We start from the raw sequence: 26836 nt of genomic DNA, 5'->3' as shown, positions 1-26836 counted from the left end.
TCACCCTGAGTGGTTTCCCTGCGTCTCTCTGTCCCTTGCCGTCCCTCTCCCCGTCCGGTTATCATTTCAGGTTTGCTTTTTCGTTTTCCCAGTTTAGGTTACTCTGTTCTGTTTCTTGCCTCCCTGGCCTTGTGCATTAGTTCCACCTCCTTCAATAAAGCCTCCTCACTTCTGAAGTGCCTGCGTTTTGGGTCCTTAAATAATTCCACACGACTGCTGCCCCAGCCGTGACAAATTATCTATTAATTAAATGTGTCAATAATTAATGCATTCATTATATAAATAAAGCAAATGGTAGTGAGAAAAAAAAGAAGTTACCAAAGTGTACCGTACAGCATGTTCATCAGAGCTGATCTTAAAACTCATCCACCAACCTATAGTTATTTATATATATAAACACACACACACACACACACACACACACACACACACACACACACACAATAAATAAATACTCAAAGCTATCAGACGACATGTGCATTTATAGTGTGGAACGATGAGCTGTCATAGAAGTATTCTGCCAGAAGATGGCATCATCCTCAATCTTTACTGCAAACAGAATTCACCCGCTGAATTCAGGCAACTCCTGCCTTGCAACTCTGTTTGAAAGATCTTTTTCCATAATTTTATTTTTTCCCTTATAATCGATGTAAGCACAATAAAGGAATGCTGAGAGAAGCTTCATGAGAAGATATCACTGCACCAGGGTTTTAACCCTGTTGTTGTGGTCTGAAGTAAGCATGAGAGATATGTTTTATTAATGTTTACAGCCAAGCTCAACACTTAAATGTGGATTTGTATAGATCACAGATATTTAGCTCATACTGCAAATTATAAGGAGTTCTTACGGAGACTCAGATTTCCTTGGGAACACTGATTTGTATAAATACTGTTGGTGTATTGTTTGGAAGCAAAGCAGAAGTGATGCTGGCATGGTTAATGCCTCACACGCACACACAAACACACAGAGAGTGGTGCTTTTCACTACTGTAACCACAGCCCGCTCTGTCTGTACCCAGTCTCTTCGAGAAAGAATAGCTGTATTCATGTTAAATGTGGCCCGCGTTACTGTGACACAGCATGGCTGCAGGGAGGAGAGGAGGGACAAAAACTACACAGGACTCCACTGGTAACACAGAAACAGTCAGCATCTTCAGTTTGAATAGCTCTTTATGCTTCTCTTACACTGCACTGCTTTACACCTAGTGATATTCTCAGACACATATCTTTTATTTCTTTAACCACTGAGCAAATAACACATGTAACATATTTTGTTTGCTCAGTGTGTGGTTAGTAGACGAGTACATGACGTTTAACACGTTTGCAAAACTCTCCCAGGGCAGCAGGCTGGGTTGTTCTCTGTGCTGCTCCTCCTGCTGCACTTTGGTCTACTCGATGTTGAGCAAACTCGACAAGTGACTCAATGCCATCACGTTTTTGTTTTTTTTGTTTTACAAATCAGAGTTTATTCTTTCTCGCTGTGTACGACTGTATCGGTAACTTTGAGTAAACATTCTGACTTACTTGACGTGTTGAACACGAGAAACAACACAAACATTAATCAGGGGTTTTTATCCAGTGAGAAACTGTTGACTGTCACCTCACAGGAAGCATACTCCTGCACACAGACATGCTTAGTTGTTGCATCTGTAGTGTTTTTCTTTCAGTGTACCCATACTCATTTTTGAAGTGTCATAAGATGTACTGTAATACTTAATAATACTTAATATTTTGTACACAAAAAACTGCAGTACCCCTCACATTTTTAAACACCTGAGATTTTTAAACGCAGCAATAATTGCGCATCATTACTGCGTGTATCAACTATAAATATGTTATTATTCATATTTATAGCTGATACTTCATTTAAGCATTTAAGTTCATTTAACTAAAACAAGTAAAGGAGGAAACAACATTTCGATCCTGTGTGTGCGTCCTGAACAAATTGCAGACTTGACAATAATGTTGAATTTGAAAATATTGCTTTATAGAGTGCATCAATAACTTATGCAGCAATCTTACACATCAGTTGAAAACGTCTTTGGATCATTTACTGAAACAACAACTTTCAGTAAAACAATAAAATTCTAGTGTCAGCGGCACTGCTATTATATTATTAGACTTTTTGCATCATTTTGAATAATCAGCTTTGTTATTACAAGAGTGTTTTTACAAATTTAAGTAAAATCTATTGAGTTTTTTTCTTATTTGTGTAGCACAGCCTTAAACACTTAAAACATCTCTACCACTGCTAAAATTGGTGGATTAACCTCCCACCTGATGTGTTTTTGTATATTTAATGAAGCCGTGCAAATTCTGTGCATCACAGCATACCGCAAGATGTTTCCCACATACTCACTTACTTTTTTTTCCCCCAATGTGTACTGTGATAGTGTTGCTTCCTTGTTAGTTTGTACCGCCTGTCTGATTCCACCACCAGATTGTGATGATGTGTAATCTTGGTACACATTCATCTTTTCTACAGAGACATGAAAATAAGGAGCTTTCAGCTTCAGGAGGTCTAAAGTGATATCTTGATATGACTCAGAAAACAGATAAAATCATTCAGGCTCCCGCTACTGGTTTCTACTATTCTACATCATACAGTCATGTGAAAAAGTTTTCATAGCGCTCTATGGAGTCATCTGAAGTACACTCCTACTGCTTCCATAAGGATAAGTAGCAGCCAGCTGCTTCTAATTAAATGGACTTGTTTAATTGATCATCAGCAAGTGTGAGCACACCTATAAAAACAGAGGTTTGGACAGTTTGCAGATCTGGAGCATTCAGCTGTGTCTAAAGAATTCAGTTAGCACGTTAAACACTAAATTTCATGGCAGTACAATTAGAAAAATACTACGGGGCTTGTTTTTTTTGGCCAGTAGAAATGCTTTTCTCTCAAAAAACAAAAAACACAGCAAGATGGTTTAGGTTTGCAAAGCTGCATCTGGACAAACCAAAAGACTTTTGGAGCGATGTTCTTCAATGAAAATCAAACAGCATATCAGCACAAACACCTCGTACGAACTTTCAGCATGGTGGTGGAGCAGTCATGATTTGGGCTTGTGTTTATAGCCACAGGACCTGGATACTCTGCAGCTTCTCTGTTAACAGCACCATCATCCCAAATTTTACAGTTTTGTTAAATTATTGTGATATTGATGCTCAAAAGAGACTAAATGTGTTTTACTTGTTCCAAGAAGTTGAAGAATCTAAATTTAAGCCCACCTCTATTTACAACACTAACCTGTGAGTGATAGTTTCAAGGTGAAATTCAACATACCAGAGTCACTGTAACAAGAAAAACTCTTTTTAGAATAATTTGCTGAAGTTGTTAAGATGAAGATTGGAGTCCGGTGTCTTGTTCAGCCCTCTGGTTAAAGTCCCACAGACTGTGAGCTAAGATGCTGTTAGAATGATTAGTCAGTGGCGCTTAAAACATTACAGTTCACGTGCAATAAATCATGACAACGAGGTAGCGCACTTCAATAACTTTTATTTAGTTTACAGATGTATTCCATTTTGAAGTTTGCAGGGGGGGAGGGGAGAGCATTAGTGCTATTTACAATTGGTTTGAAAACGTGTATCTCTGTACAGATTTGAACCCTGATCAATATAAACAATATTTTTTTAAGACCTAGTGCTGTTACAAAGCGATTCTTTAAAGCAAAAACAACAAAACCCCACAAAGAAACAGGATTATATTACTTTATAAACAAATGAAAAAGAAATGAATAATAAAAGAGAAAGAACAAAAGAAAGAAAACAAAAATCCATCAGTCCATAAATGATTAGGGAGGATTTGCTGCTGTTAAGCACAAGACATTGTCAGAGAGTGACTGTGAACTGGCTAGAAGCTAACCGTATACACAATCATAGACTAAACACCAATATAATGTATATCACCAAGATCTAAAGTCGTCATTTTCTATATAAGATTCATATTAAATATATTCTACACATGTTACCTTAGTTTGGAACATTACTTCCACTGGAAAAATATAAAATAAAACAAAGCTTTTTATACATTTGTTTTAATCTAATGAAGGAGCACATGCTTTAGTTGTGCAAACTGGACTTATTAATGCAGATTTAAGAGGCAAATTAAGACAAATAAGGACCCTTTTCCTTCTGAGTTAATGTCCGTGCTTACAAAGCAACTGTCTGAGAGATCCTTCACAATACTGCTATAAAAATAAAGGGAGGGGGGGGCACAGTGAGACAGCGACGGCGTGTCACGGAAAGAAAATTGGCATGATGTTTCATTAATCACAACACTAGTCGGTCGATAATATGAGTGGACTGTCAAAACACAGTCACCAAAAAAAAAAAAAATCATGAACAAACAAATATCGAAAAACAAGACCTTAAAAAAATGGTTGTTTTCTATTTGTTTGCTTTTTAGGCTTCGTTTGGCTAAAATACAGCGGACTCAAAGGAGTGGGATGTGTCGCTCTCGACATAAAAAAAGGGAATCGTTTCTCTCTTGCGACCTTTAAGGGCACATGCAGAGGAGGGCAGTAAAGAGGGCACAAACGTGTGTGTTATTATGTGTGTGTGTGCGTGTCATGTTTTGAGTTCTCTGATCAGGCACGTCTGCGCTTTGTCTGCCGCACTAAGGGGTATCACGCAAGCACGCGCGGCTCGATGTGAGGACAGGAAGTCGGAGCGTGCGCGTTTGTTGGTATGCTGATGAGCTGTTAGTGGTTAAAATTCTCAGCGGTCTGTATGAGAAAACAAGGCCACACGCACAAATTTGGGCACTGCATTACAATGACAACCGGCCAGAGTAAAGAGCCAGTTAGAAAGGTGACTTGTAAGAGACCGCCTGAGGATGGCTCGACAAGGTGTGTGTGTGTGTTTACTGCAAATGTGTGTGTGCATGCATGTGTATGGCAGAAGGCTTCAAAAGGATTTCATTAAGAAAGAAAGAAAAAAAACATGCAAATCCAGTTCCTTCTCATTTTCAGTTATGACAGCAAATCAAGTACAACAAAGGAATCAACTCTATCTTTAATCAATTTACTGCTCTCCAAGTCTGTCCTGGATCAGCCTGAGCCTGCTGTCCTTCTATGCATGTGTATGAGGGAGAAGGGGAAAAACAGAGAAAGTGCGAGTTTGTTTGTTTCGTTAAATGTCTCTATGAGTATTCGCAGCGTAGACAGGCTACAGGACAAGGTACAAGCTCATTAGGTCCAGGACATGGAGGGCGAGAACGGATGCAAAGGATGAAAGGGGGTGGCGGTGGAGGTGTGTATTTACAGAATGACACAGCAGTTACTCTCCCCGGTCTTCTCTCTGTTCCTCTGACCTGGACACACAGCACACAAACGTCATGATTAAACAAACACCCACACAGCACTGTCACAGAGTTACTCAGCTCAATAGTCAGACATCACCTCAAAAGGACAGATTTAGAAACATACTGGTAGGCCAAGTTCAGATACAGCAACACTGCATGGAAATACTTTTGATATACTACAACCATATAACATATGTAGCTCATAAATGTTCTAAAGAAGGTCTAAATCTCCATCTCCTACAGCTGAGCAGCATTTTGGGATTTCATGAGACTGGATCTGTTGCTCAAACTCTTTGAGTTTGTTACATTTCCTAGTGGTACCTGAAGCAACATTGCCTCATTTTTTTTTTTTTTTTAAATGTAGACTCTTGAAATCTACACTTACAGTGTTGTGTAAAAGTCTTAACCCATCTCTCATTTCTTTACATTTTGTTAAAATGGGAAATTGGTGCTGCAATTTACTGAAATGTGGAAATGCAGCATAAAAATCTTGAAAATCGAGATTTGGTATGACCACAGGCTTAACTTTCTGAGGCAGGATGATCTAACACTGCTTTAATAAGGTTGGGGAGGCCAATTCATGAGTGATAGTGCTCCTGACTTTGTGTTTTAATGCTTTTCCTGCTTTGGCAGTGTGTTTGGGATCATTGCCATGCTGAAAATGTATTAAATGTAGTAAGTCAGATGCTTTCCAGTTGGTACTTCATAGTGGATCAAAATCTGATGGCACTTTTCTAAGATCTCCAACACCACTGTCTGAAATATAGCCCCAAACCATGACACAGCCTCCACAGTCATCTAATTCTACAGATGCTTGGAGATAGTCACTGTTGTACCTCTCTCCTGACCTCCAACGTACATATTAATACCAATTTGAACTATAAAATGTCACATTTGTATTCATTACTCCATTGCCATTGGTTTTCAGTCAAGATCTTGTGCAGTTTGGCATATCTCAGCCTTTTCTCCCCGTTTCACTTCCTTAAAAACATCTGCCTAACAGCTCTTTGGGAATCAACTTGTTGGTGCAAACATGCTATTTTATGTCTCTCAGACTGTGTTGTCTTTGAGATTTTTCATAGATTCAACTAAAGAAACGCTGGCTCATTCTTTAAGGCTTGATAAACATAAAAAACATTTCTCTGAAAATGGTCAGGTACAAGGACTGGACTGAAAAAGCAACCAAACTTTAAAAAGCCTAGAGAACTGCTGCTCAAGAGCACTATAAAAAAAACATACAAGACCAGAAATTAAAAAAAGAGGGGCGACTCAGGTCTTTTGTACAATTCACATAAAGAGTACTTCAAATCTAACTTTGTAACTGTTTCTCCACATAACAAAAGTTCATTCAGATTCATTCTTCCTCACATGGGCTCACAGATACCCAGTATGAGAACTTGATGTCCATTTGAACTCTATTCGCTTGTCATAGTCATAAAAAAATGAAGCAAATCTTCTGGCATGATTTATATTAGCTATACTCTACACAGTGTGTTGTATCTTGGGGATACACTTCAAGGAGCCAATTATTTGCACTAGTGGCTGCTCCTAAAACAGAAGCCATGTGCAGAAATAAATAATGGCTGGGAGCGGAACATTTAACGTTGTTCAGCGTGTGAAAAGCCTCCTGAAAGGAAAAAGGGGAGACGGGGAGCTGGTTACCTTGGGAATTTGGCTCAGGCAAAGTCTCTCTGGCAACTAAATGCATCACTGTGGTCTTCCCCAAGGGCAGTTTGAGAGCTGAGAGAGGGAGAGAAGGAGGGAGAGGATGAAAAGGTTATTCAGTGCGCTACATTATATTTGCCTGCACAGTGTCACTCAGCAGAAGTATAACATGACTTTTTAACAGCTTTCTGAAACTGAGTGTAAATTATAGATTGGATAATGCTGAGCTACACATAGAGAAAATTAAATTGTCAAATTATGCGATTAAAGTGGGATTGCAGAATAATAATCACTTGAAATTGTTGGCAATCTGAATCCATATGTAACTGAATCATTTAAAACACTGTTCACAAGCGGCTCAAGGAGCGGCTAGTTTCTTGCTCTTGAATAAGACGACCCGGTTCCAAGTTTTATTGTTATTTGCAGATAATATTGCAACATAATTACCAGTAATAAAGGTGCAAATTAAACGATACTTAACACTAAAAAGGATTAATTAAAAAAGAAATGCACAAAATATCTGACACACGTGTAGAGTGTAGTATGTACATGCACATGTATACAGTGGATTCAAGTTCAACGGGATTAGTTAGCAGACAAAAGTGAGAAAACACAAATGTGGAGGTTGCAGAGCACCCTCTGGTAGACATGCTATGTAACATGTTTGAAGGGTGTTTTTCCCCATTTCTTCTTTAGTTTTTAAATTTTAATTTACCAATACTGATATATTAGCTACTATAAGCCAATATATCTGCCCTGCCAACATATCAGTTGAGCTTTATTGTTTTTTTTTTTGTTTTTTTTTTTGTTTTGTTTTTTGCCTGTCCCTTTATTGGTAGGCATTCATGTTAGTATGAAAAATAATGGAAAGCAATGGCTATGAGGAAGGCAGGTGAAATATCAATAAAAAAACAACAACTTTGTAATACCGAATAGACCAAAACCAATAGATGAGCTGCTGGATACCCCTTAAAGAGATAATATAATCCAACTTGGCGCCTGCAGCCTGGGTCAAGAAGCCAAAAGGAGTAAAATCAGAGGTCGATCAGTGCGCTTGAAAGTAAATCAGCAACATCAGCAAGGAAAACGCAGCCAATAAGATTGTAAAATATTATTTTATTATTGTCTCACAGCACTCTAACGAACCTAAAAAACAAAAAAAACACAACCCACCCACACGCCTTGGAACAACCCTGCAGGAAGGTGAGGCACCACCGGATTTTGTATGAATGCAGCATAAATGCACGCTTCATCCTGTCTACTGACGCCACTCGGCCCTGCATGCGTGTGTGTGTAGCACAGCCTCGCCCTTGGCCACACAAACACACAGACCTGCTGCTCTTTTTAAAATCCATGACACAGACACCAGAGGAGAGAGATGGAAAAGGAGCACATTCAGTCTGAAATGGTGCCTCCAGGTTCATCTAAATGTTTCCATGAGACGCTGTGGTATGCCCTCGCCTTTGGTAGGTGTGTCAGAAGTGCTCGTCAGCAGTAGCAAGTTGAAAAGGTAGCGCTCACAACAGACTGCCATAGGTGCATAACATAACAGGTTGTTCAGTGCAACCCTGCTTCTGTTTAAATAAGAGTTTTGCTACCTCGTTGTTGGAGCTGGGCACAGTCTATTTCAATAGGTTTTTACAAAGTCCTCAGACTACACACACAGCTGTAATTGGCATGGGGTTAAACAACCACTGCCTAAAGGCTGGAGCCCAGAAATGTCGTGAATACACAAAATAAGAAGGAAAATTTGCAGGATCTCTCACCGCTTCGCATAAGTTCATATATAGTTATAACTTTTAAAACTACACACTGCTGTTAACATGTAATAGTTGGCAACTTGTGTGTGTGCTTTAAAATGTGTGTGTCTGTACTCAACAAGGATTCTGTGTTAATGTGCAAACATGCTAAAAGATAAGGGAATTATCAGATGGATGGCAGATAGAAGACTGCAAAAGGGTTAGGGTGCGCTGTAACACTGTTAACCACAAAGCACCAGTCAAGTCTAAATTGGGTTAGGCAGATAAAAAGCCTAAAAGCCAGAGAGAGTGAACTGGCCTTCCACAACAGAAGACGTCCTTTTCTGCCTTTCACTCTCGCTTCCTTTCTCTCTCTCCTTTGTACCACTTGAGGTCTCCTTTAAACGCCAGTCTTCCCTCTTTCCTGACCAGCCTCTTTCCCCTCTTTTTCCTCTATTTCCTCTCTCCTCCCTCTTTCCCTGTCAAAGCAAGCTTGTCCAGAGCACTGAGGTACCTCTGTTCTGTGACTCAGGAAAAGGATGAGAACAGCAAAGAACTTTCCAGCAGCGCACGGCTGTGATTTTGTGTGCATGTCTATGAGCGAATGAGCCATTTTCTCTGGGTGGTGTAGCTTCAGTGTTTTCTCACCTCCTAGTGTTACGTTGCCGTGTAGAAAACGTCCCTGGTAGATGAGCCTCAGGATGTTAGGACTGCTGACCTGCTCTTCCTCCCAGTCTGTAGGAAAGCAGAGAGAAAGGAGGAGACAGTTAAAGAGAAAGGAGCCCTGCTGGTTCATTTTTACCTCTTATTTTACTCGTTTTCCATGAAGTATTAATTTGACATTTCACAAGTACAATTTAATGTACTTCAAAAGCCACAATATACAAGAATCCTAAAGCTGTGTATAAAAAGCTGTCGTGTCGGCGTGATGAAAATGCTGAACACAGTGTAGTGAAAAGAAATCAGTTGCTGCCTGGTAAAGAAAAAAAAAAAAGAAGAACCACAGACAACCACACTGAAGATATTTTAAGACATTTAGGGCCTTTATTTTAAATCCTTAAAGGCAGAATGTATAATATTTGGGCTTTGCGGGATGCCCTACAGAACGTGAGAAAGAGCCGAGGCAAAAGAAGAAGACGAGGTGTGGCTCGGGAAGAGCTAAGGACAAAAGTGAACGCATTAAATGAGAGAGAAACGAGAGTGCGGAGTTGCGCAGCAACAGAGTCTGGCCACCAGATGTTTGTCTCTAGCTAAGCGCAGGGTGTTGTTGCTGACTGAGAGCCTGCTCCGGGTCTCTCAGGGTTCAGATGGGTTGTCTGGGAGGAACACAGGGTGCTCCCAACACTGACGGGATTGAACGGAAAACTTCTGTTGTCGAGGAGAATTTGAGTCCAACTGTGTAATTTGTAGTTTTTCATGCATCGTGGAGTTCTCTTAAACTGGAGTACATTAGCGGCACCGTGGGAAAAAGCTAGAGTTTTGAAGGTGACGTAAGGTGGGCAGTATCAAATGAATTCTAACCCTGGTGCACAGCAGCAGCGAGGCAAGTGGGTGTATTACAGAAAGGAAGCGGCTGCACTGTGATCCCACATTCCTGTATGCAATGATAATCAGGCTGAAAGGAGTTCATTCTAATTACCCTACACCAAAGATATGCACATTCCCCACACTGCTATATAGACCTGCATGTAAGCAATTAGCAGTTGGTCTGACAGCAATAAGTCTGATCAAGTAGTTTCTAAGTAAATTAACAAATATTTGTTTACAGTTAAATTGTTTAATTAGAGTTTTTACAGAGATTCGGTAGCTGTGCCTGCATAATGATAATATTTATTAAACACCACATATTAAATGCAAAAATGTTAAAGAATATAGAACTGTAAGTAAAACCAAAGCTGATGCTAAAATCTGACATGTATAAAGCAGATGTGAAAACCCAGATCTTTCTCATGTAAATCAAATAAATAATACAACTGTGTTATAAGCACCTTTGTAATGAGGTAAGAAAGAAAGTCAACTCTAATGCTAATTTTGCTGTTAACCTAAACCTTGAACTGTCCGTTAATCTTGTTTGCACATTACAAGCTAGAGCAGCTCCACAATCATCCACCGTCTTCGCTAGCTCGTTGCTGACTGTTTGGTGTCGAGCAGGTACATTTTCCACGTGTTATTTTTTAGTTTTTAAATGTCAAACATGAAAAAAAAACTTCCAATACTGAAAAAAGTGAACTGAAAAAGTACAACTGCAGGCTGGACAGGTAAACAATGATATTTTTCTTTTGCTACAGATTACTATTATAAGAATATATATTTAACCTGCTTTTTCACTTTTAAAAAAAGTCAATCAGCTTTGAAAATGTGGTTACTGTAAAAATAAGTTTGTAGATGTCTGTAAGAATTAATCAAATATATGAAAAGCTATATCTTAAAGAGGAAAGAGAGAAAAAACAAGTGTGCCCTGACTGCTTCCAGGAGTACCCTTGTACTGCTGTATGGATCATGAGTGCATTGCCACGTCCATAAAAACAAAAGTCTTGGCAGTTTGTTGGTGAGGTGTGTATTAACACAAAGCCACAATCTTCCCAGGAGGAGATGTCCCAGAAGGTTCACCCCAACGTCAGACCATGCAAAAAAAAAAAAAAACTGTACAGAACCCGAGAGCTAAATCTCATACTCTACAGGCCTCAGATAGCATTTTAAATGTCAAAGTTCACAATAGTACAGTTTAAAAAGGCCGAACAAGTATGGTTTTGTTTGAAAGGGTAAACAGGAAAAAGCCTCTTCTCACTAAAAAGAACAGGGCAGCACAGACTAGCTTTGCAAAGCTGCCTCTAAATGAGTGGAGATGTTTGTCTACAATAGAATGCTCCGTGTTTGGTGAAAACCAAAAACACTATATCAGCACAACTACCCCATACCCTCTATCAAGCACAGTGGTGGAGGGCTTAAGAGGTAGGCTTATTCTGTAGCCACAGAACCCAGGTATCAGGTCATTGAGTCACTGAGTCAACCATGCACTCGTCTCTATACAAAAGTATTCTAGAGTCAAATGTTAGATCTGTCTGAAAGCTGCACCTTAGCTGAAATTGGGCCATGCAACAGGACGATGATTCCAAGCACAGCAGCCAATCTGTAACAGAATGGCTGAAAAAGGAAATAATCGAGGTGCTGCAATGGCCTAGTCAAAGTCCAGACCTCAAACTAATTAAAATGTTGACAACCTTAAAGAGAGATGTGCACGAATACCTTTAAAGCTCAACGTACTGAAGCAATGCTGTAAAGAAGAATGGGACTACAGTCAAGCAGAAAAATGATTTGTGTTATTGCTGCTAAACGTGGCTCTACAAGCTACTGAATCTTGGGGTGTGCTTAGTACAGTGAAAACCTTTTCACTGTACTGTAAGCGACTGCCTTAGACCACAATGATTTTATTCATAACGTAGGAACTTGTTATTGCTTTCATATTTATATTGCACATACATTTATAGCAGACTCATACCTCTGCATATCGATGCACATGTATCTGATGTGAATAGCAATACATAATTGAGCTACTCACCCATTGGCCAGTTGTCATAAACGTGTTTGGCGATATCTGCTGCAGAGTCGTTGGGAGAGAAGAGGAATTCTTTCGTCTTTCCACTGACCAAAATCAGCCGCAGGTTTATCTGCAACACAGGTAAAAGCAAAAAACAAAAAACAAAAAAACAGCATTAGTGAATGTGAGAAACAAAAAATGAAGACAGAGAAAAATGCACATTCAAACAAACAGCTGTCCCATATGTCAGATTATAGAGCTGGGTCAGGAAGCACACGGTTTCAAGTTAGTAATTTAATAGGAAACAGAAGAAGGATATGAAGACCCTGAGGAACATCCTTCCGTTGGATGAACTCCCATCAGTCTCTCCAACTTCCTCTTCAGCTTTCTCAATTCCCTCAAACTGTATTTCTTTGTCTTTGGTTCCCAAGTCTGAAATTGAATGGAAGTTTGTCTCTCGCTTACCATTCCTCATTTTTTTGTCCCTGTAGGTGTTTGAGCGAGACATTTTTCAGGCAACTAAAATTAAAGATTTTCTTAAACCTTTACCTGAAATTAGAAATGCTGTATCCATGTTTGTTTTGTACTGTAGTTTATGTAGTTAGTCACCTGTGTTTTTAATTACGTTTCCACAGTCATGTCATGTATGTATTTTTTAGGTTAATTTCCTGGATTTGTGTGTAGAATTTAACCCCTCCAATGTGCAATCACTGAGTAACTTTAGATTGATACTATTTATAAATCAGATTGTGAAGCACCTTAGTAACTTAAACACTACCACAGCACATGTTGACCTAAACATTTTGGTTTTAACAGTCTTAGTTATTGTTGTTGTTGTTTTAGTTGTTTTAATTGACTTATTTTATTTATTTATTTGTTTTTTCTCTATATTTTACTGCATCATTGCGGTGCATTTTATTTATTTTAGTGGCATTTTACATTGTTAAGCACTGCAAGCAGCATGGACTGTTTGGAAATGCACTATCTGAATAAACTTGACCTTGACTACCTAACTTCACTATTACTGAATACAAACTCTCATTATGTGTACTGGATAATTCGGCTGACACATTACAAAAATACATCCACTGAATTCTTCTGTACTGAAAAAAGTACATACTTGCAGTTTAACAGAGAGAGAAAAAAAAAACCCCTCAGTGGTGATCTCTGCCCCGCGTAGAGACAAGGTCATTATTCACCAATGTGATTGTGCATCTAAAAAAAACCACATAAATGAGAGGGACACACGTGTTTTGCTTCCAGCCACATGATTTTGTTTCTCTCACCTTAGATCACCAGCTCCCAGCGAGAAAATGTACACAAGTGAACTGAACACACGTGGGGGTGTACATTTAGAACCGTTAATTTGCAGAGCAATTAAACTGCCGAGCACTAGGATGCAGATGAGAGGCCTGATATGTGTTTAGCAGTGGTACAGTGTGCCTTTAAGAGCAGAACTCAGTGGTGTGTGCTTGCCTTTGCTTACTGTATTTGTGTGGCTGGGCCCCTGTGTGCGCATGGCACGAGCACGTGTGTCATTGTTGTCAGTGTGTTTCCATGTGCCAAGTATCTGTTAGCCTTCTACACCACACCCCGTGTCCTACCAAACCCACTCTGCTGAGTGCCACACACACACACACACACACACACACACACACGGAGCCGGGTGGAGTGATGTAACAGAGCTAACACCAAAGGATTGAAACTGAGATCTCTTTAAGTACGTAACCAAATCAGCTTATAGGTTTAAGCATGGACGAGCCATACAGAAGCATGTGTATATATATATGACATACACAAAACATCACGTACAATAAACATAATGAGCACAAACACAGGTAAATGTGCCTCTAAGAGATTAAATCAACTTAATAATGAGATAAGATAATTTCAAGCTTCAGTTGTGTGTGTGTGTTTTTTTTTCATCTATTTGCAGGTGCACTGTGTACAAACACATGCATCCAGGCAAACAGACTCACACAAACACACCTTTAACGACTGGGAAACGCTAGAAATAATTCACTGCTGCTTCCGGCTGTGATTCACAAAATATACCTTTAACAACTTTAATGACACAGATCATAAAAGCATGAATTTGCATCAGCTTTTGAGCAGATGCCTGAAGGTAAACATGCACACTGTTCCATCTGTTTGATTGTTATAAACACAAACACCTGAACGTTACAGGCAAATGCAGAAAAGAAGCAGAAATGAGCACAAAGTGAGATTCAAAGGAATCCCCTTTGCATACGAGAGGTTTTGCTCCTTCCTAGTAGAACACCTGGTAGTTACCATGGTGTCACCATGGCGACAGCCAGTGGTGAGCGGCTTAACCTGATAACACCTACAGGATAGCTTCACTTCAACCTCCCACCCCCAACCCCTGCCCATTTTCCATTGCTGTGTCACATCAAACCATCTTCCCATGCTTGCTGCAGTCTCTGCATCACCTCACTCACTCTGTCTCTTTCACTGACTCCATCAATCTCTGGCTCTGTACAGCGTACAGTGGAGAAATGTACAAGGCCGGAATAACAAGAAGAATTGAGCTAGCCTGGGTTAAACAAGGCAAACTAAGCCTTTCTTCTTATATATGTCAGCACAAGGGTGAATTTCTGCCTTTGCCTCTCTTCTCTGTCTCTTTTTCTTTGCTTTCTCTATTCTTACAAGTCTCTTTCTCTCAGTGTACTTCCTGGAAAATGCAAATTATTAGAAAAAATAAATGCATGACAGATGCAGATGTTTCCACTCCAACTGAGAATGTTTGAAATGGTTTGCGTATCAAAATTATGCAAAAATCTCATGCTATGGCCAGTGCAGCCGCCAGATTTCCACAGAACTGAAATTCCTGCAGGACTTGTGAACAATGTGCAAGCCACCTGGAACATCAGAGCATAAAATTAGAAGAAAAAATCTTTACAAAAGACTCGTGTGCACTTCAGGGACATCAATGAAAAGTACCAGTCCTTGTGTTCTGGTGGCTCATGGTGGTGTAAGACCTTACATTGAGCTATGCTGCTACAGATGAATTTCTCCCCTTTTCCCTCTCTGTTCTAATTCTGATTTCACCTGAGTCGAGATCTCAGCTCTCCCTTGCCATTTTTCCCTTCCCTGCCCCCTTTTCTCAGAGGCTCACTTCGCCTTTCTCTCTTCCGTAAAAGGGCAAGGTAATGAGGTTGCACAGCCAGCTCAGGGAAGTATATTCAATTACAGTCTATTCTCTCTAACAAATACAATTGCTCCAGGTAAGGGGAGGAAAACAATTCATGCGTAATCACAGTACAAACACATATCTCCAGGCAGACTGCTAGTTACTCATGCATACAAATACTACATCCTAACCCACTGCCAGACGCACTCTGAAATGCCAGAAATTAGCACTGTGAACATTTCACTAGCTTGCAGAGCTTGTAGAGCTGCGAGAAGAAGAAGAAGTCATTTAGCAAGTGTTTGCAGAGCTTGCAAACACTTTCATGCCCTCCCGTTGGAGACGCGAAAGTGTGCAAGCTCCAGTAACAGAATGCGGAAGCATCCTTGCTCCTATTCCTGGCTGCTTCTGAAAATAACACAATAAAGAAACAGGTTACTTATGTGGAAAATTGGTGACACAGCTTTTTGCCTGTCGAGCCTCTCTGCTCCACTGCAGACCAGACATTCACAAAGTCTAACACTAATGTGACCCGGCTGCCAACAAATGCCATGCCGTAAACATGTGAGCAAGCAAGCCCTCTTAGCTAAACACCGTTTGCACACGGAGGAGAGCAGGAAACTCAATGCCATCTATAATTATTCCTCCCTGAGCGCCGCTCTCAACTCTTTCTCAAGGCACTGTTGTGTGTGCATATGCACGCATGTGTCTGTGTGTATGTTTACAAGTGCATTAAAGAGTATTGCTGCTCTTTAGACCCTCTGCAGCAGTCAACAAATTACAGAGTGGGAAGCCATCCTGTGGGAATATATTAGAGCAGCTTTATATGTAGTCTGCGCAATAAGGTTAGCTGCTGCTGTCAGAGCGGATTCATAACTGCATGAATGAATTTAAGAGAGGACATGGGTGATTAACCCGGCTGTGGTCTGTTTAAAGCGAGGCAGCTGGATCCAGCAGCCAGCTCGCTTTGACTTGCCCGTTAAATCTGGAGAAAATTCGGCTGTAAACCTGAGAAATGTAGCTGCACAGCACTTTAAATACTAATGAATTCTACGTCAGTGATTTCACAGACAATTGCGGAGAGGTCACTTTTCTTTCTGTCACTGCTCTCTGGCTGTAAATATTAAATGCTACAGAATAGGCCATGTTCTGGTAACCTGTAACACATTTGTTGCATTTTTTAAAATGACTTAAAGACGTGTGAAAAAGAAACAGCGTTGCAAGCTCTCAGTAATTTTCCAAAGACACAAAAAAGAACCACAATGTTAGTCTCCATTATCGTATAAATTATGCGCAGGAGCCTTTATTTTCTTTAATTAAAAACACGCTGAAAAGGGATAGCGCTTTTAGAAAATCACTGTGCATATTGGAAGTGCTGGTTAAATGCGTGTATTAAAAGCCGCGAGCTTCATCTGCGCGCATGTGCAAACTGTAAGCGAGCGCATGGGAAAGCAAACTCTTTCGATTTGTCAGAGAGCCTCATTTTGAGTTTGACATAATTCAATATTCTACACAGAGGTATTTTATCGCTTGCACGAGTTCCCTCTGTTACGTTCACACATACACACAAACGCAGTCGTTACGTAACAGTGGCTGACTTATAAATGTGTGATACAAAAAAGCAAAGATTTGTAATCTTTGAGTCTCTGTGGGCATGTGTGCGTCTAGCAGCGTTCGGGGGGGGGGTAATGCTCTAATCACATTAAACGTTAGCTTTTGCAAGCTTATCTTTCTTTCCTCCCTAAAATGTGCTACCTCTAATCTTTGTTTTCAGACCTGAAACGTTGCAAACTGAAGTTTAGCAGTTTCAAGCAGGATCCTTGAAATTATGCTGAATTTCAAGGATCCTGCCCTCGGTTGTGGGCAAAAGACCTGCAACTGACAAATAAAGGCTATCTCATCTCTCATCAAAGGGTGTGCCAGGCAACAGATTGGTGAACCAGCTTGTTAGGTGCACCAATAGCCAGGCCAACTTTACTTCTTTATCTTTTAATGAATGGGTGACATGCAATGACTTCTCCCCACTAAGGGAGGTGGATAAATTGCGATAAACAAATGTGGCTTTATTAAAAATAAAAACAATATGTGAAACAACAGGAGATGTGGGCGTCTTTTGTGTTTTGCATTAACCAGTGTCAATGAACTTCTTTGCTAGTGATGCGATAAAAACAATAAAAACTGTGGCGTAATCGTGACTGGATATTTAATAGACTAACTGACTGCATTTTAACAAAATGTTTCCCTGGCAAAGCAATGATGATGTGTTTAAGTGAAAAGGTGAAATAATTAGGCTCAGGGACAGAGAAGAAATATGGATTAACATAATTTTTAAGAAATATTTTTAAGAAACAGTGCAACACTCATGCACATTCATACAGACATGACTGTGCAGATGATAAATTTGGATATCAGCATGTTCACTGTAGGAAAAGAGAGCAGAAGGACCTTTACCCAGTTGAAATGTTTATTATTAACTTTGCTATCTTTATAGACCACATATCTACAATTGCTGGTGTGTCATGCTTTGTTTTGACATGGCTTTCCAACAAACACTAGATAGGTATTGTTTCCATGAAACAGAGAGAGGTCAGACGAAAGACAGTGGTGCTAAGGTTAAAGAAAGATAATTTGACAAGAATATACACTTTGAAAATAAATTAAGCCAAGAAGAAGTCATTATCGTTACATGTTTACATCATGCCAACAAGATGCAAACAAACTGGCAGAAAGGGGCCGAGGGAGAATCTTTCAAGCAGTTGCCAGACTGAGAGGAAACCTAATCTTCCTCCAAACTTTTAATGTTAAGAGAAATTGTCGTCTTTGCTCTTGCAACAAGAAAGCTCCAGCAAAGCAGTCTGGCTGGTCAAAATTTATTCCAACACTGCTGATTGTGCCTACAGTAGGGCTGAACGATTATGGAAAATAATCTAATTGCGATTTTTTGCCCCAATATTGCGATTGCGATGCGATATGCGATTATTTTTTAAGGTCTTTGTCTTCTGTATTATTAAACAAAGACAAGCAATACATCATATAGTATGGCCAATACTATATTACATTAATTTTAAACTGTTCTTTCCTGGAAGACAGACCTCTGTTATGATGACATGAGGTGATGCATGAATTGATGACTGACATTTTTATTTAACTTCTTCAATCACAACAGTATATTTGAACATACACAATAGTTTATTTTTAGCTTACAAACATCTGAGCATAAAGTGCTGACAAGGAACCCTGGTGTAAACATTAAAATGAAAGTCAGTACAATGTGCAGATTGCAGAAATATACATAAAAAAAATCAGTGGCTTTACCACACTCAGTTTTTCGACATCTGTGAACTACTAGACAGTCATTCAATTAAAAAATAATATTAAATAAATAAAACTAATAAATAAAAAATACACACATCTTACTGATCTCTGCAGTCAGTAACATTACACATAAAGTGCAAACATAATAGCAATTGTATAAACACACACACAAACACGCCTTTAAAGTTTAAAGGCGTGAAATTGGACGGTCTAGCCTTCTGATTAGCTAATCAGAAGGCTAGTTCTGATTAGCGTCACCGCTGTCTCGGTGGAGTTTAATAAACTCGGCCGTCTGCTTCTTGCTATCTAAAATATAACCAGACACTGGTGTAAATTCTCGACTGTCTCATACTTCTGTTTAATAAGTTTTCTGTTTGACGTTTAGTCAGCTGTGTGAAAACCAAGGAGGAACCCACCCGGGGGATTAATAAAGTTTTATTTTATCTAATCTAATAACTTTAATCTCAGCCAAACCGATTTACTCACGAACAAACAAAACACTGAAAAAAGCCCAACAATAACATTTTTAGGTTGTCTAAGTGACTTATATATTACGTTTAACCCGAGCAGCGAAACTCCGCGGTGATCTGAAAATGATGTGCCGGGAGTTGTGCCGTTCTCGGCCGCATCAGTAACCCTCGAGCTCCCGGCTAGCTGTCGAGCTGGTGGGTAGCAGACGCCTCTGAAAACGTCGAAGCACTTTTGCAAATATGGGATATCTTGATAAACCGAGCAGATATTTGATGTTTACACAACTACTTTCTCGCCTGAAAATATGTTAAAAGTTTATTTTGTGACCCAGAAAGATTAGTATGAGTAATTTTAAAACTTAGTAGCGGCCGCCATTGCTGGAAACTGGAGTTTGGCTGGGCCGCGCTATGAATTCTGGGATATGGTAGTAATTTGGACAGCCTTCGGCGCGTCACTGTGACGTAATCGGTCTACAAATGCGGCCTCAGGAGGATGCAGCCCATGAATTTGGACATGTCCAGAGTATAATCGCAGCCTTTGCGGTTAGAAAATTGCACTTGATCATGTCGCGATATTATCGCAAATGCGATATATCGTTCAGCCCTAGCCTACAGCCATGCTATGATGGCTGCTATGTCAACACTTGTGGTAAACAGGGGCCTTGTTAGTCATCTGTGCTATTTTGTTCTGTTTTTCTGGATATATGTGAGCTCCTCTCTGTGATCATGTAATCAGTGTACAAAATAATAAAAACACCATCTGACTGAAGTCCTTGCAGACTCGAAGCTGGAAGTTAAATGTGGCACATGCACTTAGTTTTGTGGTGCTCCTCTTCTGTGTTCGAACGACAAAAATACTGACCAGGATGCACGCGAGCTACAAAACGCAGTCAAGTTTGTACCTATTTAATACATAGGAGAGTTGGTTCTCTATGGTTCTTGAAGCTTGCTCTGTTTCTTTTCTCACGTTGTATTGACAAAAGTATATGGACATTACACCTACAGGAGCTGCTCGGCCCATATCCATACCAATAGGCGCTCCTGGTGCGCAATTTCTGTCCTGATGTTAATGCCAGAGGAGGTTTGGGGCTCTGCAGTTAGTCAGGAGCGCATCAGTGACTTTTACAGATGCTCAGCGACCTTGTAACTTTATGTGGTCTGCCACTTTGAAGCCGAGTTGTTGTGGCTTCCTCTTTGCAATAACACCACTTACAGCTGATCGAATATCTGAATATCTAGGACAGAAGAAATTTCACAAACTAACATGCTGCAGCAGCTGCATCCTGTTACAGTATCACAGTACCAGGGAGCGCTTTAGAACGACCCATTCTTTCACAAATGTTTGCAAAGGCACGCTGCATGGACAGGTGCTACCTACCTGAATTCACAGTTTAAGATCAGTGTCCTAAACCTTTCGCCCTTTTAGTGTACTCGAAGCTCATGCTTTATGGTTCTTGAAGCTTGCTCTGTTTCTTTTCTCACATTTGTTTAGGTAATTTGCATATTTGTGGTCTTGAATACTGAATGCAGTAAGAACAGAGAAAGAAACCTTGACAGTGTTCAGCCTTGCTTGCATTTCCTGTTTTAAATGGAATTTTCAGACCTCGCTTTATTTTTATTTTTTCCCACTGTAGCACAACCACAGGAAGGAAACAACAGGGCAACAGGTGTTTATTTTTATTTATAAATAAACAGGTGTTTATTTATTTAATGACCCTGACGGTGCTGAGTTTTATTTTGCTGTTATTAGTTAGAATAGAATAATTTTGGTTATTTTTTCCTTTTGTGTCCCGATTGCTCCTTTAGCTACATTTTGCAAGAACACATGTTTAGCACTGCTGCTGTGAAATAAATTCATCTTTTGATGAACAGGGGACTTGTGATTTATCCTCTGTTATTTATCCTTTCAGAGACTCTTATCCTCACAGTTTTTCAAACAGCAACTAGCATTTCCCCTCCCCTGTTATATGTCTCCACAGACCAGTCAAGATGCAGTTTACCTCTGTGTTACATTTGACAGTTTAATGTAGCTGTTCCTCATCTCAGTAGAGGAACTATGGGTCGTAGATTTTGTTAGCTGTGCAGCTGTGCTGTAAAGTCCCGTCAGCCACTCTTCTGATTTCTGATATAGATGCAAAATATATTAAAAATATATTTAAAAAATCATTTGACTTGTTCTTGTTTTGCTTTGTGTCTTCTGTGTTTTTGAAAAATTTAATGTGGGAAAATAAAAAAGAACGGTTCCACAACAGCCCTGGTTTCTCATGTGACCCCCAATCCTGATCTGTACTTTCACCATAACTTCAAGGTGTACCCCAAAGATTATTGTGGACCAATCAGTATCCAACCTTGCTTGTTTCAAAAATAAACTCAGTTTCCGAGTTACGTTGTTGAATGTAATAAAAGAGGTGTTTCCACTGAAAATTATGGTGTCTTGGGTATGAAAAGGGAGCTATCTTGTCATAATCCCACCCATTTTGTTTTCCTCAAGACAATGTGGGAAGGGCTGTACCCAGTGACAAGACCAGCTTATCACAGGACTAGCAGAGGGAGACAGACAACCATTCATACTCACTCGCTTCACTTATGGACAATTTAAAATTACCAGGTAACTTAACCCTGTGCATGTTTTGGACTGTGGGAGTGTGCCCACACAGACACCTGGAGAACATGGAAACTCCCCACAGAAAAAACCCATTTGACTGGATTCAAACCCAGGACCTTCCAGTGCTGCCCTCATCTTTCCATAATTAACATATAGAATCCAAACATATGGACAAGAAATTTCATCATCCTTCACCTCTGAACAACACAATCAAATCTCTTCATCCTTGACTCAAACTGTGTGCCAGATGCACAGAAATACCTGAAATACATTGTGTTAAAAAGAATGAGATTGAAGTGAGGTCTCACAGAGACCTTGACCTTTAACAGTCAAAGTCTAAAGAGTTACTTTATGAATCCAAACACATACATGCACTAAATGTGAAGAATTCCCTTAAGGAAAGCATTTTAGGACATCCGGAGCCATGAACAGCTATGCCATTTTTAAAAAGCATCATATATGTTCTCAAATCTTAACATAAATGAACATGATAACAAGCTGATAATTAAGTGTTTAGAAAATCATACATCTCCCTGCCTCAATATAGGCAGAAGCTTGTTCAGTGACCATAAAACACCGCCCTATTTCCTGTTGGACTCTATTAGGGGACATTAATCATTAAATAGAGTATCTACTGTAAGAGCGATTTTAAAAGCACCACAGACCTTTATCAGATGCCCTTTCTTAGGCTGCTTCCTAACTTCCTGTAGTATAGGCAGCTAATGGCTGCATTACAGTACTAATAGCATTGTAATAGTGTGCTTTCTTTCCTTCGCAGCATCCTCAAACTTTCTACAGCAGTTTGATTGGGCAAAGTAAAGACACCCTCTGCTTAGAGATCATCTGCAAAGGCTAAAAATTCATAAAGGTTATTCCATGATCATTGTATAACACTGAAGGCCTTTCTTCCCTGACTTTAGCGCTGACCTTGTGGTTTGGATTTGCATCTATGGAGCTTCACTACACCTCCAGGTTTTGAATCCAAGGGTAATCCAATCCAAGAGAGATGAAAACTCGCTTTTTCGGCAGCTCCCACTACTACCAGTCACATGTCTGATTACACAGTTGCCCCATCATGCCTCGCATCTCTCTCCAAGCCCTTGTCCCTTTGTAGTGTCATTCAAAAAGACCCATCCTTTGACATGACGACGTCCTCATCATAGCCAGAATCTGCTCTGCTCCTCTTTCTTTTTTTTCTCTGTCCCTCTCCTTCCTGTCACAAGCAAGATCAGCCGTTTCCTGTGCTGTACCTGACAGCCTTTAATCCATCAGCTGCTTCTCTTCTCTCCAGAAACAGGCAGGGCCTTCTTTTCATGCTGTCATCATACTCCTCCCAGCCTTCTCTGAAAACCTGCTTTGCTCGACACACACACACACACACACACACACACACACACACACACACACACACACACACACCTACATTCCTCTCTCTCTTATAGGCACCAGCTACATTCCTCTCTCTCTTATAAGCACCAGGTAGGTGCCTTTGTTCACACATTCCTTCTATGCTTTCTCTGTGTGTTCGGAGCTGTCACACAAAGGTTTACTTCTTGCGGCTTTCTCCTGCGTCCCGTGTGACTGTTAAGGACTTCACACTTTAAAAATGGCTGTTCAACACATCAGGAACAAATGAATTAGCATGACAAATGTGCACAACACTATAACCGAAAGGCAGTGAGTTACCTGCAGATAGCCCACACTCTAACAGGCTACTGTATGCTGAATGTGAAGCAGAGAGGTCAAAGAGATCTTTATCCAACAATGATATAAGAGTCAGAAAATGTTATGGTGATGGTGTAAGAGCTGACAGACAGGACCATGCACCTGATTTATCAGCCAGGGTTCAAAATTTCCCTGTTTATAGTTTACTTTTGGTAAAAAGATTCAAAGAAAACAGCTTCATAACCAGCTGTATCAACTGATTATAAAGACAACATGGTTTCTACTGTAGTGAGGCTGAGGGTACAGGATGGCTGTTATATGCAGGTCAAAGGTCACTTCATGCTCTTTCCACAATGAAATACACCATGTTGATTTTTTTAAAAACAATAATAAAAGTGTTTTAATTAAAAGTGCGCAACACACCTCGGGGTTAAAAAATTGTGTGGAAAAATTTTACGCATTTAATAAACAGAAGAACGGAGGAGACTGTGAAGGGCGGTACGCAGAAACATTAATGAGAGAAAAACGATGACTGTTTCACAGAAATATCCGAACAGTATTTTCAGTGTCACTTCCCAGTGTCTGTGAGCATCTGTAACAGTTTAGGGCTCTGTAACAGCCCTATCCTCACCCTTCATCCAGGGGAGGCTCCACTGTCATCATCTCAACAGGGAAAACAAAACTCCACTAAATACTTTTAGAAAGAAATGTAGGAAAAAAAGACAAAAAACACAAACAAGTTGTCAACTGGAAGAAATTTTAAAGCTACAAGAGAGAAAAAGAGGTTTGCAGAGTCCTGTATCCCACAACATTACCAATATGCAGGTCCGATGCAGTGATGACAATGACAAGTCAGAAGCCACAGCATACATAGGAACCCCTGACACTTATAGTACTGAGGAAATGAGACAGTGTCACAGCAAAGACAGAGAGGCCCAAAGCAGGATCAACAAAGGTGAAATAGAGGCAGTAAGAAGAGGAAGCATGATGGTGAACAATGAGATAAAAAGGACTTTCATGTATCCACCACTAAAGCATATGCACACACATGAACATACAAACATTTGTGTGCGCATTCAAAATGACTGCTGTGGGAGCTGGCGACGCTCCGGTTTTAAAAATGTGGGCAGAGATGTCAAATTACTCTTGTACGCTTCAATCGATTCTTCTCTGATCCACCTGTGAACCTCTCGACTATCCATTTCTCACTTTGTGGGTAAATTTGAGGCAAAGTGTGACAGAAAAAAAAGAGATTACAAGGTACAATGTTTGATAAAGTGATAAAAAAATATATATCACTGGTTGCGCAAAGCTGTGATGAAATTATGCTTTGCGTGGCTGAGAAAGAAGTTGAAAATGATGCGTCCGGAACTGATAAAGAGTTCACCAAGACATTTGTTTGCCCACGTGTACGACTCGCTCCCGCGTGTTGGGTTAATACACATCACCTATTTCTGAAGTGCTTCTGCATGAAAGCAAAAAGAAACAGAGCTATTTATAACTTTCCTCCGGAAAAAGGCTATACGGTAGGTGCAATGCATGCTTCATCACGAAACCTCAGAAACCTCTCTTCATAAATCTTGCTCTTATTGGGTTTTTTTAAATACTGTCTCTGTTACTCTCCTTGTATAAAGGATTGCATTTCTAGGAAATCTATATCTATAAAAACATGCATCTTTTTTCTCTCCTACATGAACTGCATTCAATTTGCACAACTTATTTCTTTCTTGAAATGTGGGCTTTTGGAACAACTAACCACCTCTAACTTCAGTCTTATCTTACCCAAAGAAACCACAACCTTAACCCTCTTAACAGGTATACGCACAGTTTCCTATCCTCTGAATGTCAAGTGAATTCCTCTAAAAGTTACAGTGTACTGCCTTATTGTCTTTTTCTTGGAAACCGTTGCTGAAGAGGCTCAAAAAAAAAAAGCAACAACAACAACAAAAACTATCAACTTGTTCACCAATTAATGCTGACAGAAAAAAAAATTTCAAGGTTAGTGTTTGTAATAAACACCATGAACAGAAGTATAAAGATTTTAAGGTACAGAATTACAAAAAACAAAACAGCAGTAATAATAATAATATAATAAATGGCTTAGTGAGCAAGAAACTAACTTATCTAGCCTCTATTAACTGTAAATTTTATTGGAAATTGAGATTTCTGTCTTTTTTTATTCCACAGCAGGTTGCAGTGTTATAGCATCACACTCAGTTCACATTGAAATGCACAGAATTCAAGACAAGCAACACATTGCTGCAGAAGTGATGACGCAATATCACAACTACACAGTCACATTCAACTACAGCGCAGCCCACCTAGACCCTTATTTGTTTGTTTGTCAGTGCAGCTATGTCACGTCGTAACTGACGGTAACTGACGACTAAGCTAACGACTCTTGTTTACATCGCAGTCAAAAAATAAAAGGTTGAAGCTAAAACTTTAAGAGCAGTCTCAGATATGAGCTGTGTGTGGGTTACTATTTGCCTTTTGTGCTCTACTGTAACCTAAACTGGTGTAGGTAATGAGTAAATGGTCACAATGCAAGTACATTAGGAAACACTGACACCATAGCACGAAAAACAGCACGGAAAACACTGGGTGTTGTCTCCTTGTTTTGGCTCCCACTAAGGTTTTTCAGGGTTTTGTTATCAGTCAACAACTCTCAAGGTGTGCTTAAAGAACAAAACCAACATTTGTGTGTGTGTGTTTCCTTTTTTTTTTTTTGCATTCAGTGTAACTGAAAGCTACAGGTGTTGAAACTGCCTGGAACAACAGACTCTAGGGACATGTATGACTTACATTATCTTTTACATGTATACTATAATGTGTGTGTATACATGGTTGTCTTGTTTTGAATCAGCACTGGATTCTGTTTGGATTTTTTCCTTTCTTTCACTCTAATTTTCTACACATGCAGGCGTGTCGCTTCTAGAGTGTGAAAATTTGGAGGATTAAGTGAACAAAATAAAAGGAAATGGCCATCAACAGATTTATTGGCATTCCTCCTTGCAAAAATCTTTTTGGCGGTATTTGCAGGCAGCAGATTAATGCAAATCAGTCTTGTCTTGAAATTAAAAGTGCATGTTTATGAAGTAAAGGCTTAGCGGGAGTGTTAAAGACCAACTGATATAACATGTGAGGGGGGGACAACAGAGTCGAGAGTAGAAACGGCCCAGAGACAGCAGTTATATCCACGACACTGCATTTTCTTTTCTCCTTCAGAAACAAGCACTGCCCTGTAGTCACGACTCACGTGATGCCGAGTGTGTGTAGAGGAGAAACTGTGTGTCTGTGTGGATGTGTCTGTGTGTATGTCTGTGTATGTGTGTGGGTCTGTGTGTTGGAGGGGAAGAGAGGGAGGCACACACAGAGACATAGCTGGC

General features: G+C 39.9%; 1 protein-coding gene across 1 annotated transcript in view; it reads right to left on the bottom strand.

Annotated features, from left to right (window-relative positions):
• Window positions 1–3980: 3980 nt before the first annotated feature.
• The window catches only part of ubl3a (ubiquitin-like 3a), a 37072-nt gene continuing 14216 nt past the window's right edge, over window positions 3981–26836 (bottom strand). Inside the window, exons 2-5 of the mRNA XM_080867850.1 lie at window positions 12266–12374; window positions 9355–9441; window positions 6965–7042; window positions 3981–5311 (exon numbers count right to left, since the gene is read on the bottom strand). Coding sequence (XP_080723976.1) covers window positions 5259–5311; window positions 6965–7042; window positions 9355–9441; window positions 12266–12374 — 327 coding nt within the window. The 3' untranslated portion in view covers window positions 3981–5258. The remainder of the gene's footprint in view (window positions 5312–6964; window positions 7043–9354; window positions 9442–12265; window positions 12375–26836) is intronic.

The sequence above is a fragment of the Rhamphochromis sp. 'chilingali' genome (genome assembly GCF_963969265.1).
Source record: "Rhamphochromis sp. 'chilingali' genome assembly, chromosome: 19".
Classification (NCBI taxonomy): Eukaryota; Metazoa; Chordata; class Actinopteri; order Cichliformes; family Cichlidae; genus Rhamphochromis; species Rhamphochromis sp. 'chilingali'.
The sequence above is the reverse complement of the archived record's forward strand: the minus strand, read 5'-3'. Positions and strand labels throughout refer to the sequence as shown.